The sequence below is a fragment of the Blennius ocellaris genome (genome assembly GCF_963422515.1).
Source record: "Blennius ocellaris genome assembly, chromosome: 16".
In the NCBI taxonomy this organism is placed as follows: domain Eukaryota; kingdom Metazoa; phylum Chordata; class Actinopteri; order Blenniiformes; family Blenniidae; genus Blennius; species Blennius ocellaris.
In genome coordinates, this window is record NC_137665.1 from 13,002,718 (window position 1) to 13,019,098 (window position 16,381).

Below are 16,381 nucleotides of genomic sequence, written 5' to 3' on the forward strand. Positions count from 1 at the left end.
GTTTAGCTAACGCTGCTGTTTTCAGTCCAGCAGAACCGATGTCGATTCATTCTGCGGGCCAGCAAAACCGCAAGAACAAGGTAAATCTGAGGCTACGCGCGGGCTCCGAGCCATGCCTCTGTAACGCTTCCCAGGCCGCCAGGTTATAACCCTAAACTGCAGTGTTTAACCCAGCAAACATGTTAAAACCAGCGAAGGTTAGTTAACCAGTCCCGACTGTTAATGTTGAGAGATGGAGCAGCGGGCAGCTGGTGAGATGACTCCTGCGCATTACAGCACATCTGCCTGATTTGTAAGTATCGGAGAGAGTGGAGGAATCATGTCGTGCAAAGCAGCGACCAAGGACAAGAAGTCCAGCTTCAGTAAGAAGCTGTTCAGGCGAGGCTCTGTGCGCTCGGTGGGCAGCTTCATGAGCAGAGTCCTCAGGACGCTCACCGCCTTGTCACACTTTGGATCCGAAGTACAGACAGAGGATGATAAAGACGATGGAGGGTTTTCCACGTATAAATCCGGGAGTAAGGACGTCCCCATGGAGGATGGGGACCTGGGGGGCTTCCTGTGCGGAGAGAGGATTCCTGGGGTCTCCGGGCTGAAGAACCACGGGAATACCTGCTTCATGAATGCGATCCTGCAGTGCCTCAGTAACACGGATCTCTTCGCTGAGTTCCTGGTTCTGGAGCAGTACAAAGGGGATGAAACAGACGAGGACAAACCAAAGACGAACGGTGTGAATTTTCCGAAAAAGGGTCCTCTTGCTAAGGGAGAAGTCACTGAGCAGCTGTCGGGACTGGTGCGGGCTTTGTGGACGTTTGAGTACACCCCCCAGCACAGCAGGGACTTTAAGGTGAGAGTGTCAACACAATGTCAGAATTGACCATGAAACAAACCTATACATGTACTAGAAAAACATAATCTGTAAGAATTAGTTGCACGATCACCTATTTGCACATAAACACTTGCAAGACAGCTACTTGTTATATTTTTGGGATTTATATTTAAATATAGATTTATCTATATAGTTTTATCAGAGCTGAGTCTGTTGTTAATGAAGGTTCATTCTGACATTGTAAACACTGAGGCTGGATCCTATGTTTTTCTTAATCTTTGATATTGCAGAATGCCGTGTCCAAAAATGCCACACAGTTTAAAGGAACTTCTCAGCACGACGCGCAGGAGTTTCTGCTGTGGCTGCTGGACCGAGTACATGAGGACCTCAACACAGTGAACCCAAACAGCAGGCCTGCCATAAAGGTGATCAACGCGTTTGTGGTATTCAGGACACTCATTGCATTCTGTAAATGTCTTCTATTCACTGTTTTGACAAGTTAGATTTGCCCTTCTTTATCCCCGGACTCCCCGAAACCACTGACAGTATCTGATGATGCATGCGCAGGTGAAACTAATCCCACCTGTTTGTGCTTGTTCAGCCGCCCATTGAAGAAGATGACCAAAGCATAGAAGGACCCTCACCTCCTCTCTCAGCTGGGTCATTTGTGCAAGAGCTGTTTCAGGCTCAGTACAGGTAGGCTTTATATCAACACCATAGAACAATATAGCCCCTCTGTCTCTGCAACACATTAAGATTTTAATCTGATTTCAAACATTTCCCCCCGCCAGGTCATCTCTTACCTGCCCACATTGCCAAAAGCAAAGCAATACGTTTGATCCTTTCCTTTGTATCTCGTTACCCATCCCGCTGCCACACACACGGTGAGTTTGCAGCTCATATCAAAGAAAGTAACTGACTGAACAAGTCCCAGCGCGTTTGCAGTTACTTGAAGTAATCGAGTATGTGCAAGTGGACAAATGGAACCTGCTTCTTGCTACCCTAAAGCAAGCCGTCTGCTAAAAAAAAAAAAAAATGTGTTACGCACTTTTTTCAGGCCTCTGTATGTGACCGTGGTTTACCAGGGGAAGTATTCTCACTGTATGAGGATTGGAGTAGCCGTCCCTTTGAAGAGCACCGTCTATCGCCTCCGAGATGCTGTGTCACGCGAGACCAAGATCCCGATGGACCAGGTGCTATTTCTGTCACTTATCAGGGTCTGGCACCGTGTGACTGTCTCGCAGGCAGGAATCCTCAGCCCTGTGTTCAGAGAAACCTGCTCTGCCTTATTAACAGACGTTCTTACAAACAAACAGTTTTGGAGGTGCTGTGCAAAAGTAGTCATTTATTCTGACAGGTGTGTCCTGAGCGTTACTTCGTTGGAGTGTTAAGCAGATGTGAGTTTTATAGTAGCAGTCCAAGATGATTCGAGAAGAGTCGTGTTAATAATCCTTTTATTGCCAGTTTGGCACGGTCTCAAACTCGTATCACTCAGACTTTCATTCATTCTGGCGTAGCATCTCAGTGGCTTAAAGCAATTTCTTATCCGCAGAGGATAAGACATTGCTTTAAGCCACTGAGATGCTACGCCAGAATGAATGAAAGTCTGAGTCCTAATTTCCAATTAATCACTTTTCTCCTTTATTAACATTCAACTCCTTCTGCGCGGAACTCCTGACCAATAAAGAAAAGTTCACCTGCTAATTATGCCGTGTACCACAGATAAATATATGTCCATTATGTTCCTGCACTCACTTTAATCGTCCAATCACAGTCAAGGTTCATCATTGTGTGAAACATATGTATTATAATTTCTAAGTAATAACTTTGCGTGTGGCTCGTTGGTTAAATAATCATAATAATAGTCCATGATGAGTAATAACAATAATTTGACCCTTTGTTAGTCGGCAACAGAGAGATTATTCTGTTAAACAAGACTGTTTTAACTGTCATGCAGCCGCCTGTTAGTTTCAAACGCCGCGTTGGTAATTTGTTAAGCTGTTTGCTGAGCTCAACAATCTCAGGCCAGTTTGATATTGTTTGATATGACAAGCACTGAGCTCGCCCAGTCTGAGAAGTTAACACAGCACCTTACAACAATGAGCCGACGCGATCTGCTTCCATCCAACAATGATGAAGGCAAAGGCCTTCTTATTCTGTCTGATTATATTTGGCTTAATTTTGACTGTTTATTAGTGTTTTTAATTTAAAGTGGACTAGTTAAATAGTGGACTAGTCACAATTCAAATCTTAGTTGTTTTTTTATTTAAGTCAACGGAAAAACAAGTTACCAGGATCATCAATGCTCACTTTTGTAAAAACACCTGCCTAAGTTATGTTGAGGAAAAAGAACATAAGCTTTCCTTCTTTCCACATATTTTGACAACTATTGCCATGAAACCAAAATAAATCCAAACTGTTTGATTATGATTATATTGAAAGGGAGTTAAAACTGTTCTATCATTGTGTTTTAACAGTCTTATTTTTTTGTCTTTTAGTTTGTTTTGACCGAAATGTACTACGACGGCTTTCATCGCTCCTTTTGTGACGACGACGACGATCTGGACATCATTCAGGAGAGCGATTCCATCTTTGCCTTCGAGACACCAGAGACCTTCAAACTGGAAAACATACGCACAAAAAGAGGTACACGAGATGCCATATTGATCCAATAACCATGGAATTGATTGAGAATGGTTAAGACACGTGTCCTCTGTCTGTTTCCGTCTTAGGAAGTCTGCTGGCAAACCTGAATCATAACAACTTGAAGTACGGGCCAGAAATCAGCAGGACCCCGTCTTTCATGCAAGGCGCCATGATGCCAGTAACTGCATCGCCCAATAAAAACCTGACACCAGAGAAAATTATCCTTTTGGTGTGTAACAGAGCATGCACTGGCCACCAAGGGAAGAGGTACTAAAGTATTTTATCTTCTGTGATTCTGACTTGTCTTGTTTTTTTTTATGAGCGAATCACACACATCTCGCTCTTCAGTTGCAGTCCGCAACAAACAGTTAGATTTTCACCAAGTTAACAGGGCAGATGCATTATGCATGTCTTTTTTTTTTTTTTTAAGGTTCGGCTTGCCTTTCGTACTGTACATGGAGCGCACTGTGACCTGGGATGCTCTACAGAAAGAGATCCTTGAGAAAATGCGTCATCTCTTGAGGCCTGGGGTCTACATTCAGGTAGGAAGAGGCAATATAGCGGGTGTGAAGAGGAGAGGATGAAAAACAAAGAAAATCACTTCAGATGTCCAGGCATATTCCAAATTATATTTCCAGTCAGCTTCTAAAGATCTGTTAACAATATTCGGGACAAGTGGCTGAAGTGGTTGAACTAATCACGTAGATGTCTTGACAGCGGGGGGTTCGGTTTGTGTCTAAATGCAGGTTGGACCTTTTAGTCTTCGAGTGGTTGGCGTTGTTGGTATCACCTACCTCCTGCCCCAAGATGAACGACCACTGTGTCATCCCACTGTGGAAAGGTCAGTTCTGACATTTAACCTTAATATTTGATAATGGGCTCATTAGAGACGACGCGTTTCCCCTCGATTTATGTTGCAGGATTGTGTGTTTTATAGTTCCCATGAAAATGAAAAAGAAACATGAATATATGTGTATTTCAATATACCTCACCTGCCTTGTATGGTAATTTGTTGTCCCATTAGGTTGCAAAAACCTTGTCATGATGACAAATAATCAGAATCTAAGGATGTAATTTGACTTGTTTTCACATAATTAAAATCTCTAAATCTCTAAATATTTTAGCTCAGGGGCCACATACACCGCAGTTTGACCTTGAGTGGGCCAGACAGGCTGAAATAATACCACAATAACCTTTCATTTTCAACTTGAAAGATATTCTTTGTTGTGCCAAGTACACATGATGAAAATGTCTATTTTTGCAAAAATACATTTACTCTTGAACATTACCATAATCTCAACATGAAGCCAATTTTAATGATTCAAATATAGTGAAATGTCTACAAAACATCTCCTATAGTTGTTGTGTTATGCATTTTTTACAAACCCTCCCTGACAGCTTAGCTTTGAGACCAGTTTGACACCAACGAAGTAGCTTTTTGTCTTTTTAATGGCGGCATCAATGATATCTCAGCTCGGGTCTGAGTTGTGTCCTCTACTCTTAAGAAGTCAATGTTTTCTCTGAAATCTTTACAATTTGCTCAATAGTGTGGGCGGCCACATTGAAACTTCACATCCAACCAAATCAAGTCTATTAACTCGTCTGATAAGATGCAGCCCAACACAACTTATATTTGGAAAGTGTGTGAAAATAAACTGAAGCTATACTAATGTTACAGCAATTTGTATAAAACAAAACCTATACAAAAGAAAGGAGTCCGGGCCTGGTTAAATGTATGAAAGATGGAGGATTATTTTTTGAAGTTCATTGTTTTGTTAATGATTTATTTTCTCTTTTATACTTGTGATGTCTCTTGGTTGGTAAATATCGCTGGAGCCTTATCAATGTGTATTTAGATCATCAGCATTATTTTTATATGAATTTTGTTTCATGTTACCATTTTAAACATTTCTTGGGAAAACCGATGAAAAGTTGCTTTTTTGGGTTGAAATCTGCAACGTTGATAGATTTCCTTCTCAAATGGAAAAAAATCGAATGACTTTGAAATGAGTTTCAATCAGACATTTCTTTTTTCATCTTTTCCATGCCAAGATCACGGTAATTTTCATAAAGATGAAAATTGTCATCATTTTGACAAACAAGGTGAGGTTAAAATGTGTCAATAGTGCTTTATTCTCACTGACACACACACACACCTCGTTTCTCCACTTTTCACACACTGGAGTGGAGAACGTGCCCTGACAGGATTTGTTTATTAAAATGCCAGTTTGGCCAGTTTCTCATGTAACTCACGTGATGTGATGAAACATATTAAACACAACACTGCATTGGGTAATACATTTTTTTTTGTTTGTTTTTTTGTGGATCAAAGTTGACGCCAAGTTATATTAACGTCATTAATTGTCTTTTTCAGTATTGATAAACGTCTTAATCCTACCTAATTGAAAAGGAGATGTAGAGTTTTGTCATGTGATTTTTCTTTATTTGAGAATAAATAACTTTGTGGGTTTTGTTGTGATTTTTGAAAGGAAAGAGTTCACTCTGCACTCTTTTTTTTTTTTTTCAAATGACATGGTTATGTGCACGGCTTTGGATAGATGAAAGTTCCTGCACCTATCACCCTATTGGCTTTAACATGACGACTGTGTTTTTAATGTGTTTTCACTCCAGAGCATACAAGTCCTGTGGACAGGGCGGCCCGCCTCATGTGAAGATTGTAGTGGAGTGGGACAAAGAGACCAAGGACTAGTGAGTGAAAAACTGGAAGACGGTTGCAAAGCTGGCAGAAGTTGAAGCGCTCACTGTAATTACCTCCTCCTGAGACATGACAGGGAATATGTAACCCTCCAATTTAATTGAAGCCCATTCATTACCTGACAGGTTGACGAGCTTGGCTGCGTTGAGCAAAGATACTGGAAGCTCAGCTGCGATGGTGATCAGTAACATGATGAACATGAACATTGCAGTGGAGTAATGTCAAAACAAAAGTGTGTTAGGGACCAAAAAATGAAAAATATCGAATGAGGTGAATGACAATTTGGATTTTAGCTTCACTTCTTGTTAAGATTATATCTCAGTGCAACAAGTTATTGCTGAATACAGTGAAGGTGAAAATACATTCATATTGGATGAAGGGTTACTCAGTGAGTGCAAGATGAGTCCTCATACAGTTAGAAGACGGAGGAAATACATTTAAAACATTTCATTTAATTTCAATGTTTTAAAAATAGGTGAGTGGATATAAATAATTTATGTTGCAAAACTAAACAAGTGTTTTTTTTTTTTTTACATTAAAAGTGTCATTCATTTAAAAGTATTTGGAAAAAAAACAAAGAATACTATTTCAAACAGCAATATACACGAAGGTAAGCTCGCAAAGTGGAAGAAAAAAAATAGCAGCGCGTTGGGCTAAAGAAAATAATAAATCGGCCAAAAAGAGCAAAAAAAAAGAACGTACCCAAGAGAATTACATAGAATGTGGATTCATAGAAGCAATGGACTGATTTAGAGCTGGATACATATTTTGTGGTGGAAAAAAATGTCAAAAGTGTCCAAAATGAAGTGGCACCAGTCCACTGATGGTATGTAATCCCAAAGAGAAAATTATCGTCACACAATATAACAAAGAAACTGTATTTCACATATAGTGTCTTATTAAATTCTTTCAACTTGAAAAAAAAAAAAAAAAAAAAAAAATGTATATATATATATACACACACACACACATACAAGGTGTTGGGGCGGGGGGGTCGCCGAGGTTTACGTTGGTAAAAATGTGGCTTCCTCAAGAAGAAGGATGAAAATCACTGGTTTCACAGACAGAATTTTAAAACTGAAAGCTTCTTTGTTAATCTTCAAGGATTTTATCTTTCAGGCCGAAATGTTAACCTTAATTAGAAGCAACCTCACCCAACTGCGACTGTACTCATGTGTGCCGCAGTGCTGAGCACATTCTAAGCAAACAATGAAAGGTTAATGTCTTAAATGGCAACTGAATGTCCAGCTGGATGCAGAAACACTGGCCTCACTCTCTCATCCCAACAACTTCAACTGTCACATTCACAGTCGTGTTTGTGTGCATGTGTGGGGACATTTAAAAAAAAAAAAACTGATGTTGCTGGTCAGTGCTTTCTTCAGGCCCGTCGAGTTAAGCTACGCCTCGGCTGCTTCTCCAACTCAGCATCTTTTTTTGAGCGCTTGAATATCCGTACATTTCAACCTTATTCCCCCCAAACTGTTGTTCTTCACTCCTTGGAAAAATAAACTCTGCTGATCTGTGAACAGCTGGGATTCATTTGACACGGCTCCATCCAGAGTCTGAAGTTTCACCCGCAAAGTTAAATGCATCTGCTCTTATTTCCTCCTGAAGCCGAGTTTTGTTCTGCAGGCTTAAAAACTGCACAAATGCCTCAGTTATGCATTTATTTGCATTGCTCCTAGCAGGTGCATTTACCTTTATCAAATGTCGACTATCAAAGCATTTGTCTCCATAAAATAAATGAAAATGACACCATGGTAAAGAAAAATAGATATGACAGGTTTAATTCAGATTGTGGACATGCTCACTAATGATTCGTCCTTGGCAAAGTACCATGGTGTAAAATTGCAACATGAAAAATTCCTCATTGAAGTAGCAGCAGCCCAAAATACTTCTTAATCACAGTAACGTGCGTCTCTGATTGGTTTCAACTGCTGACTGACATAATATCTACTGACTCCGTGAAGATGGCTTCTTTTTCCACTAACAACAGGCACTCCTGTTGATGTAGGAGTCGAAGGAGGAGATGTGCTTTTAAAGGCCGCCAATGTCTTGCAATTTGCCATTTTGTGTGTCACATGATTGTTGAGTCCTCAACAATCAAGTCTTCTCAGTTTTCATGCCGGTGCATGTAGTGATCATGAAGCACTTCATACAAGAATTCTGAGGGTAAACCGCATCAGTGTGACATTGTAAACAACAACTTTACCTGCACAGCTAAAAATGCATTGCTTGTATATTGAGAATATTTAAGCTATAATCTCCGAGCAGACTGTATAGTCCTCACCACGTTGTTGTGCCATGTTCCCGCAGCCTGTTTGGACACACTGAGGAGGAGTATATTCCAGATGCTGAGAGTGTGTATCTGCACAGGGAGCAGCACCACCAGCCACAGGCCTGCACACTCGCCCAGTGCTTCCAGCTCTACACTAAAGAGGAGCAGGTAACTTTTTGACCACACACAATAATGCACCGCTGCGCCGTCAGTAGTTTGACATCTGAACATAAATCATAGATTCGCCTTGAGACATGTCGGTTGTGTGTTAATGAATATATTTTCCTCCTCCCTGTTAGTTTGTTATTACTCCACGAGAGTTGAAATGGCTTTTCGCTCCTTGTGGTTTCGCTGTCTATTCGATCCTTAACGCTATGTTTAGAATAAGCAAGAAGCCTCGAGCACAGACCTTCATGTATACTGTGGTTTAACTGGCCTGCATCTGCGCTGCTGGAGAATGGAGGGGAAAACTCGGGGCCTCATCCTGTGCAAGGCCTTTTTTTTTTTCAGCTGTGTGGTCGGCGTTATTCCTGATGGCTGCTCCTCGGGCTAAGTGTGTGTGTGTGTGTGTGTGTGTGTTTCAGTTGGCTCCAGACGATGCCTGGCGCTGTCCCCACTGCAAGCAGCTGCAGCAGGGCCGTATCAAGCTCAGCCTGTGGACTCTGCCGGATGTGCTCATACTGCATCTCAAGAGGTTCAGACAGGTATTTCAGCTCGCTGTCAATGAAAATGTGACGTCTGTCGAGAGTTCCTTCACTCAACGACGAGATTATAAAAAGTGGAAGCCACGTTTTGTTGTCGTTTGTTTCCCTTTTATTCATTTTCAAGCTAAAGGAACCAAAATACTACTACAGGGACGTTTTGGAGCGATAAAAATGACAAAGACGATGATAATGATGAAAATTCAAATCATCCAATAAGAAATCTGAATGCAATTTAATGGCTTACTAAAATAATATAAAGGCAGCATAGATTTTGTTTAGCTACTTACGAAGAATTCACTTTCATATTCATAAAACAATGTCCTTAGGTCAACATTGATTTGGTTTAGATGCTTGTGCTTTAAGAAAAATGGCAGTGAAGAACTTTGACATCCTTGTTTGTTGTGCCGTTTCTTAAAATGCTCGTATGTGATACGTTTCATGTTTCCAAGTCATTTTTCTCTCAGAAAGAAACCTGTAACTAATCTTCTGTCCTCTGAGTTGACTAACAGTGAAATAGAACCGCACAGCAAGTCGACTGCATCGACATTTTATGGTTAAATTGTAATCAATTAATTTTAGCTTGATCACAAATAATAGGACAATGTTTCCAAAACTTACTCCTAAGAAGACTGGTCGTTTTACAGCTTCTTATACCATTAAATAATCTCCTTCTGATTGCTGTACTGGTTCTTCCTACAGTGTAATGCAGCTTAAATCACATTATTTTTGTTTCAATCTGCCAGTAATATAGTTTAATCCTAAAATGGAGTGTTTCATATCTTTTTATTTCCTGCTTGTCTGCAGGAGGGGGACCGCAGGGTGAAGATGCAGAACATGGTGAGGTTCCCGCTGATGGGGATGGACATGGCCCCTCATGTGGTCAAGAGAAGCCAGAGCAGCTGGAGTCTGCCTTCCCACTGGTCACCATGGCGACGCTCCTACGGCCTGGGCAGAAACCCCGACGACTATCTGTATGACTTGTACGCTGTGTGCAATCATCACGGGAACATGCACGGAGGCCATTACACTGGTAATGCACACAGTGTTGGAATGGGAGGAATTGAGTGTTTAAGATTTTTTTTTTTTTTTTTTTTTTTTTTACATCTTTCTTTGTTCTTTCCAGCTTACTGCAAAAACTCCATCGACAGTCAGTGGTACTGCTTTGACGACAGCGAGGTTTCACCTGTAGCGGACGACGACGTGTGTCAGCAAACTGCGTACATCCTGTTCTACCAGAGGAGGACGGCGATACCGTCCTGGTCAGCCAACAGCTCTGTGGCCGGTCAGTGTTTAGATCTCACTGTTTCTCTGTCAACTTATTGGCAAGATGGTTTGTGCATGATATTTACTAAATGGAACAGCGTTGATTAGATTTTTCAATGGGGATTAAAAACGGACCCTTGCTGTCTTCATTATCAATGAGTGCGAGCAGCATGCTTTCAAAGTTTAACTCTCGCCGACTGTGTCCACGCCTGTCTTGGCGTCAGGCTCCACCAGCTCTTCGCTATGTGACCACTGGATTAACAGACTGCCTGGCAGCCGGCCCGCGAGCTTGGCCTCTGGGGCCTCGTCCAGACGCACCTCCCTGGCTTCACTGGCGGAGTCCGTCGAGTTCCCCGGGGAGCGCAGCGAAGACGATGGTAAGACTGTGCTTGTATTTTCTACGTTTAATTGAACTGATTCGCTGATATTAGATCGAACATGTCTGTCAGTTACTATGTTTTGACTTCTGTCAGGCAAAGCCATGTGTTAACAATTTCGCCAACCACATTTTTATTTAATATAGTGAGACCTGAAGGACTCTCTCTCTCACACTCACACACACACGCACGCACACACACACACAGAGAGCAGTGCATATGTTACAAACCTAAATGTGAAAAGAAAGAGCTCTGCTGTCAGAGGCGCTCGTTATACTTCACCCGCTAAAGTGGGGAACACAAACATTTATGCAAAGAACTTAATACTCTCTCTACTAACCTTATTTATGTTGGAATCAAATGATACCATTGAGGTTTCCCAAGCACTTTTATGTCAGGAACACCCACACTTGAACTTACAAATGCCAACACTTAAAATGTCACGATTACAAGAGGGAAAATATTGCAGAGACGGGCAAAGTGAAATCTGAGTGGGATGAGTAACAAAGCTTTATACTTTATACAGCTTCTACTGAGTGAGTTCAAATCGAGACATGTATTTGTTCCTTTTCAAATGTAATATAATTTAAGGAATATGTAAAGCCTGGATAATCCACAGATCTAATTACAGATTTCTGTTTACTTGTTGTTAAAGATCATGAGATTAAAGCTAAATGTGCACGCTGTTTTGTAACTTTATACACATTTAATCAGAAGAAGAAGAATCAGAAGACGTCTTTATGTAAACTAAACATGCTTCATGTTTCCAGGAGGATTCTCTGTCCGCCCGTTTGTCCGAAGCATTCAGCGTCAGAGCTTGTCCTCCCGCTCGTCCGTCGCCAGCCCTTTAGCCTTCAGTGACAGCGGCATCAGGCCCTCCTGGTCTCTATCAGCCAAACTCCACATGAGGTCCAACTCGCCCTCACGTTTCTCCCTCGACTCTCGCTGCTCCCCCCCCCTCGAGAGGATCGGAGAAGCCTGCGATGACAAGGTTTCCACGTCCTGTTTTGGCAGCTACAGTCGCCACGAGCGATACTTTGGCAGCAGGACGCCGCTGTCTATGATGGAGAGCAACTTCAGCGAGCAGGACAACAGTAAGAGGTTCTTGGACATGATGTACTGCAGGGCTCCCACTCCCGTGGAGAAGAAGAGTGCGAAAAATGAGCCGACGGAAAATAACAACCAGATCACAGCTATAGACCAAAATACACTACCCACCCAAGCTACTCCCTCCAAAGAACAAAAACGCAAGAGCAGTATCGGAGGATTTGTCCTGAAGGCAGAGAACACAGGCTCTTCGAAGGGTTCTGGCAAAGTGGAGCAGGAGAAAACTTCTAAGAAACGTCTGTGCGCGACCCTCAAGGCCTCCTCCTCAGAATCGTCTTCCAGTACACCGGTGAAAGGCAAAAAGCTGAGCAATACTAAAGAGAAAGGTGCAAATGCCAAGAAGGGCAACTTGACACCCAGTGGAACTCCCGTCAAAACCAAGGAGTCGACTCCACCTCAAGCAGCAACGCCCCAACATAAGCCATGGGTCCGCTCCACGCCTCAGTCCTCGGCCTCCCCCTCGCCCACCACCAAGAAAAACCCCGGCGCCGCAGAGAAGAGCGCCACAAGCAGCCGCAAACGCCTGGTGGAAAGGAGCTACAGCAGAGATTCTATGCACACCAGCCCTCTGGTGGACAACCTCAGAGGAAGCTCCGTAGCCCGCACGGCGCTTTCCAAAGGCGGCGAGAGCAACCGCCTGGAGAGGAGGTCTGTGAGGAGCTCCAGCAGCAGCTCCTCCGTCACGAGCCTGCGCTCGCCCAGCGTGTCCACCAGGGACCCGCAGCGCGGCGGCAAGTCCGAGGAGAAAGGCCTGTCTTTCTTCAGAAGTGCCCTCCGGCAACGGGAGAGCCGCAGGTCGGCGGACTTGGGGAAGAGCACCCTGCTTACCAAAAAGGCCTCGGAGAGGACATCCAAGCAGAACGGACAAGCCAAGGAGGCGGACGGCGACAAGGAGTCGGGAGACGCGGCGTCCTCGCAGACCACAGAGACTCACGGAGGCGAGACAAAGTCCGAGAAAAAGGAGTCTTCCAAGCCGCCCAGCTCGCTCAGCCGCACTCTGCTAGGCAAGTCCAAGTCTTCCACTTCAGACGTAAGTTGCAAGTCTCCTTCAAATGGGAAGAAGCCGCTGGAGAAGAAGGCGTCTTCCCGGAAGCTGTCATCAAGCATGCAATCTCCCGCACGCGCTACACAGAGGCCTCAATGATACCTGTGTTCTTGTCTTATTTAACAAACATAATGCAGCTAATTTCTTTGTGCCTAAGTTTCAGTGAGCACCAGAAGTATTTCAGACTCTTTTGATGGTGTGGTTTTGTTTCAGGACGAAGTGTCGTACACGTTGGTACAAAGTTTCTGTTTTGTGTGCATTATCATTTTATCATTCTGTGTAATTTTAATGATTGGAAAAAGAAAAATGTCCTTCAGGATTTCACTGACAGAGACTTCCAATCCTCCAGTTTAAATTTGAAAAAAAGAAAAGCTGTCTGTTGTAAGGTTTAAAAGCAAGAAAAACAAAACCGCACCATCAAAAGTTTCCTCTGACAAATACAGAAAGGGAACTGATGTTTTCCGACACGCACACAGATGTAAAAGAGTTTCATTCCGAAATAACGGAGGCAGCGATCATTTTGAGCCAATCGAATTGTTCTGTAAAGAGTCTGTATTGGCCAGGAAAGGTCTATTTTTTAGTTTTTGTTTTGTTTTGCTTGAAGCTGTGGAGGAAAGATAACACTACACTATATGTACACATCTCACTCAGTACATCTTAAGCACCTCAGACTGATTCAACAGCAGGATCGCGATTATTTTTCGAGGAATATTTGTAAGAAACATGGCGACGGAAGGCCGTGGACCAAAATGCAAAACATGACAAGAGATCAGTCTTCGGATGGAGAATGTTTTGAATCTTTATTTTTCTTAATGCTCTAACTTTTTTGATAGAAATGTATTTTATTGATCAGCTTTTACTTTACGGGATGGTGTGTTTTTGGAATGAAACCCTTTAAATTCAAAGTATATAGATGTATATGAAGATTGACAGAAAAATATACGGTATAACAACTTTTTTTTTCTTTCCATGAGCAAGATGAAAATAATCTTAAGCGCCTTTCAAAGCTGTAGATAGATACAAGTACTTGCCTTTGGCAACATAGTAGTCTTCTACTGTATGCATCACTGAGTAGGAATGTTGTCCGTTCGCACTTTGTATAGAGAAAGTAGTACGTAATTATTATTACTAAGTATTTTCCAGACATATCGTAAAGTAGAGTTAACAGGCCTTAGACTTGAAATGGTAAAAGGGTACATTCATCTCACTGTTTCAGGGGTCATTTGACGTCAAGAAGTCCCCCCCGTCTTCACACCTGGTGCTGTAACAACAGTGTTTATCACAACACGTGGTACCTCGCTGGACAATATTACACTTCCAACCGTTTTCCAAGCGAAATCAGCCTGCCGTGACGCTCGCCAACTCTATTCCGGCCAATCGGCTTCGTCGTAGAGCTTAACGTAGAAGCCAGTGACGGCAACATTCATCTATTAGATACCAGCATAGGGTTTATTGTGAATGAATGGATGTGCTTTTGCCACTAAACCTCTTCAGTTTAAGCATCACGAGCGTGGGATATGCAGCATTCACCTCGTCGTTTTCTCCGTAGCATCTTTCAGGTTTACAGCGGTTCTCAGATGGTTTTAGAGGATTTGCCACCCAATCAAAACAGTTTCTGTTTGTTATTTCTGTGATCTGTGGATTGTTTTTTTTTTTATTTTCCCCAGGCGTTCATGCAACCTTACGATTTGAGTTAAAACGCCGCCACAATTATAACGGCATTATTAGAACCAGCGGCGCAACAAACAAAAACTCAATATTCTCTATTAATTGTCCATCTCAGACAAAGTACTGAAGTTAATAAGCCGACCAGTAAACATCTCAGTATTAGGGGATGAATTAAACAACGGTTTGCATTTTCTTTAACAGCAATTAAAAAAAAAAACTGTACTGCTACAAGTACTTCAGTAATTATCTTAATGATTTTTGCTCCAAACCAGAGTCTCAAATGGAGCGTTTAGAGTAAACAAAGGAAGCTTAAACGCTTTGTGGGAAACCAGCTCACCACCGTGTTCAGTCTTTACGGAGCTTTTCCAAGGGGAGGGCGGCTCATCTCACAGGCCAGAGAAATAACAGACTGCTGTTTAAACGTGGCTCATTCCCGTAGCTGCTCTTTTCTACTTAACGTTTGAATCTATCAGGAAACCTGTGCTCGGCACTTTGGATCAAAGCAGGACGGTTTGATGTCAATTTGCCGTTTGCTGTCTCGTCGGCCTGTTTTCGAGTCTGTACTGAAATCATTGTGGCTGTCATTTGTTGTGGAGTTGGACTTTCCCATTACACTTTCTTGTTTGTCATCTTTTTTTCTCTCACATATAAAGAGTATATTGCAATATTAACCCTTCGGTGTAGCCAAAACCCAGTGCTGTGCTTTAAGATGCCATACTATTTCATCTTTCAACAAGAATGAAAGGGTCGGCAATGTAATGCGACCTCGGCAGACAATCAGTCGTTACAATATGTTTAATATGATTATTGGTTGTTTTCTCTATGAAACACTAAGAATTACAACGTGGAGTTCAATTAAGTTCTTTTTTCTCCCTTGTTAGTGTTAATCAGTTGCTTTTTTTTCTTTAGCAAAAAACTGTTTTTGTTTAGAAGAGTAGAGGAGCGCCGTGTCCTTCAGCTGGAGTTCATGTAAAATTATTTTTGAAACAAGATGTCATTCAGGGTCAAAACAGGACGAGGGGTCGAGTCCCATTTTGCTTTTTCTCTTTAGCTTTTCATCACTGCAGTAATCGTCCTTTCATGTTTTGTAGATTTGTTGTCAATGTACAGGAGAAAAAAACAACAACCTGAGAATGACTTAGGAATGCAGTATTGCATGAAATTGTTGATGCATGTTTTATTTTTTGTTTTTTTTATTAACTATGCAAGCAGCTGTGTACAGTTAGAGAGCAAAGCATGGCTCCTATATCCCATGGCTTAATTTGCACACCATTCATGTAAAATACTGAATAATCCATGTGTACAGTTTAAAAGTAGGTCATCGCAGATATATAAATATATATTAGAATAATCTATTTAATGTCATATTTGCTTCCAGAATTCAACAGTTTAACGTGTATATGTTTGTTTTTATTCTTTTTTTTTTTTTAATCTGGTTCCCTGTGCTCTCCGGGTGCTCTGACCACACTGGTGGCTCATAGTCTCTGTGGTTGAATATTTTACTGTTGTCCACCAGCAGATACAATACTATGGAAGCGATGCTCTCTCTAGTGGTTACTAAATACTCATTACGTGTGTGTGTGTTTGTGATCGATTCTCCCGTTAAGTCTGTTGCCATGTCCTCGGCCACATCAAAGATGCGGCCGGTATCCAGTACAAGAAAAAAAAAAAGTATGTAGCTTAATGCAATAAAGAAGATACATTTATAGTTTTTTGATACAGTACTTAACAATGACGTTAAAAATTCAGTT

The 16,381-nt window shown here is 42.0% G+C and overlaps 1 protein-coding gene across 1 annotated transcript; it reads left to right on the forward strand.

The window, feature by feature from the left end:
* Window positions 1-319: 319 nt before the first annotated feature.
* On the forward strand, window positions 320-13,061 carry usp31 (ubiquitin specific peptidase 31; the record flags this gene model as incomplete). Its single annotated transcript, XM_080510737.1, has 16 exons — window positions 320-844; window positions 1,117-1,251; window positions 1,428-1,522; window positions 1,618-1,710; window positions 1,884-2,019; window positions 3,325-3,472; window positions 3,559-3,739; window positions 3,903-4,014; window positions 4,219-4,313; window positions 6,104-6,181; window positions 8,505-8,634; window positions 9,051-9,170; window positions 9,975-10,200; window positions 10,294-10,452; window positions 10,658-10,810; window positions 11,581-13,061. 16 exons carry the CDS (start codon window positions 320-322, stop codon window positions 13,059-13,061), a joined length of 3,867 nt encoding a protein of 1,288 aa, XP_080366863.1.
* Window positions 13,062-16,381: the final 3,320 nt, after the last annotated feature.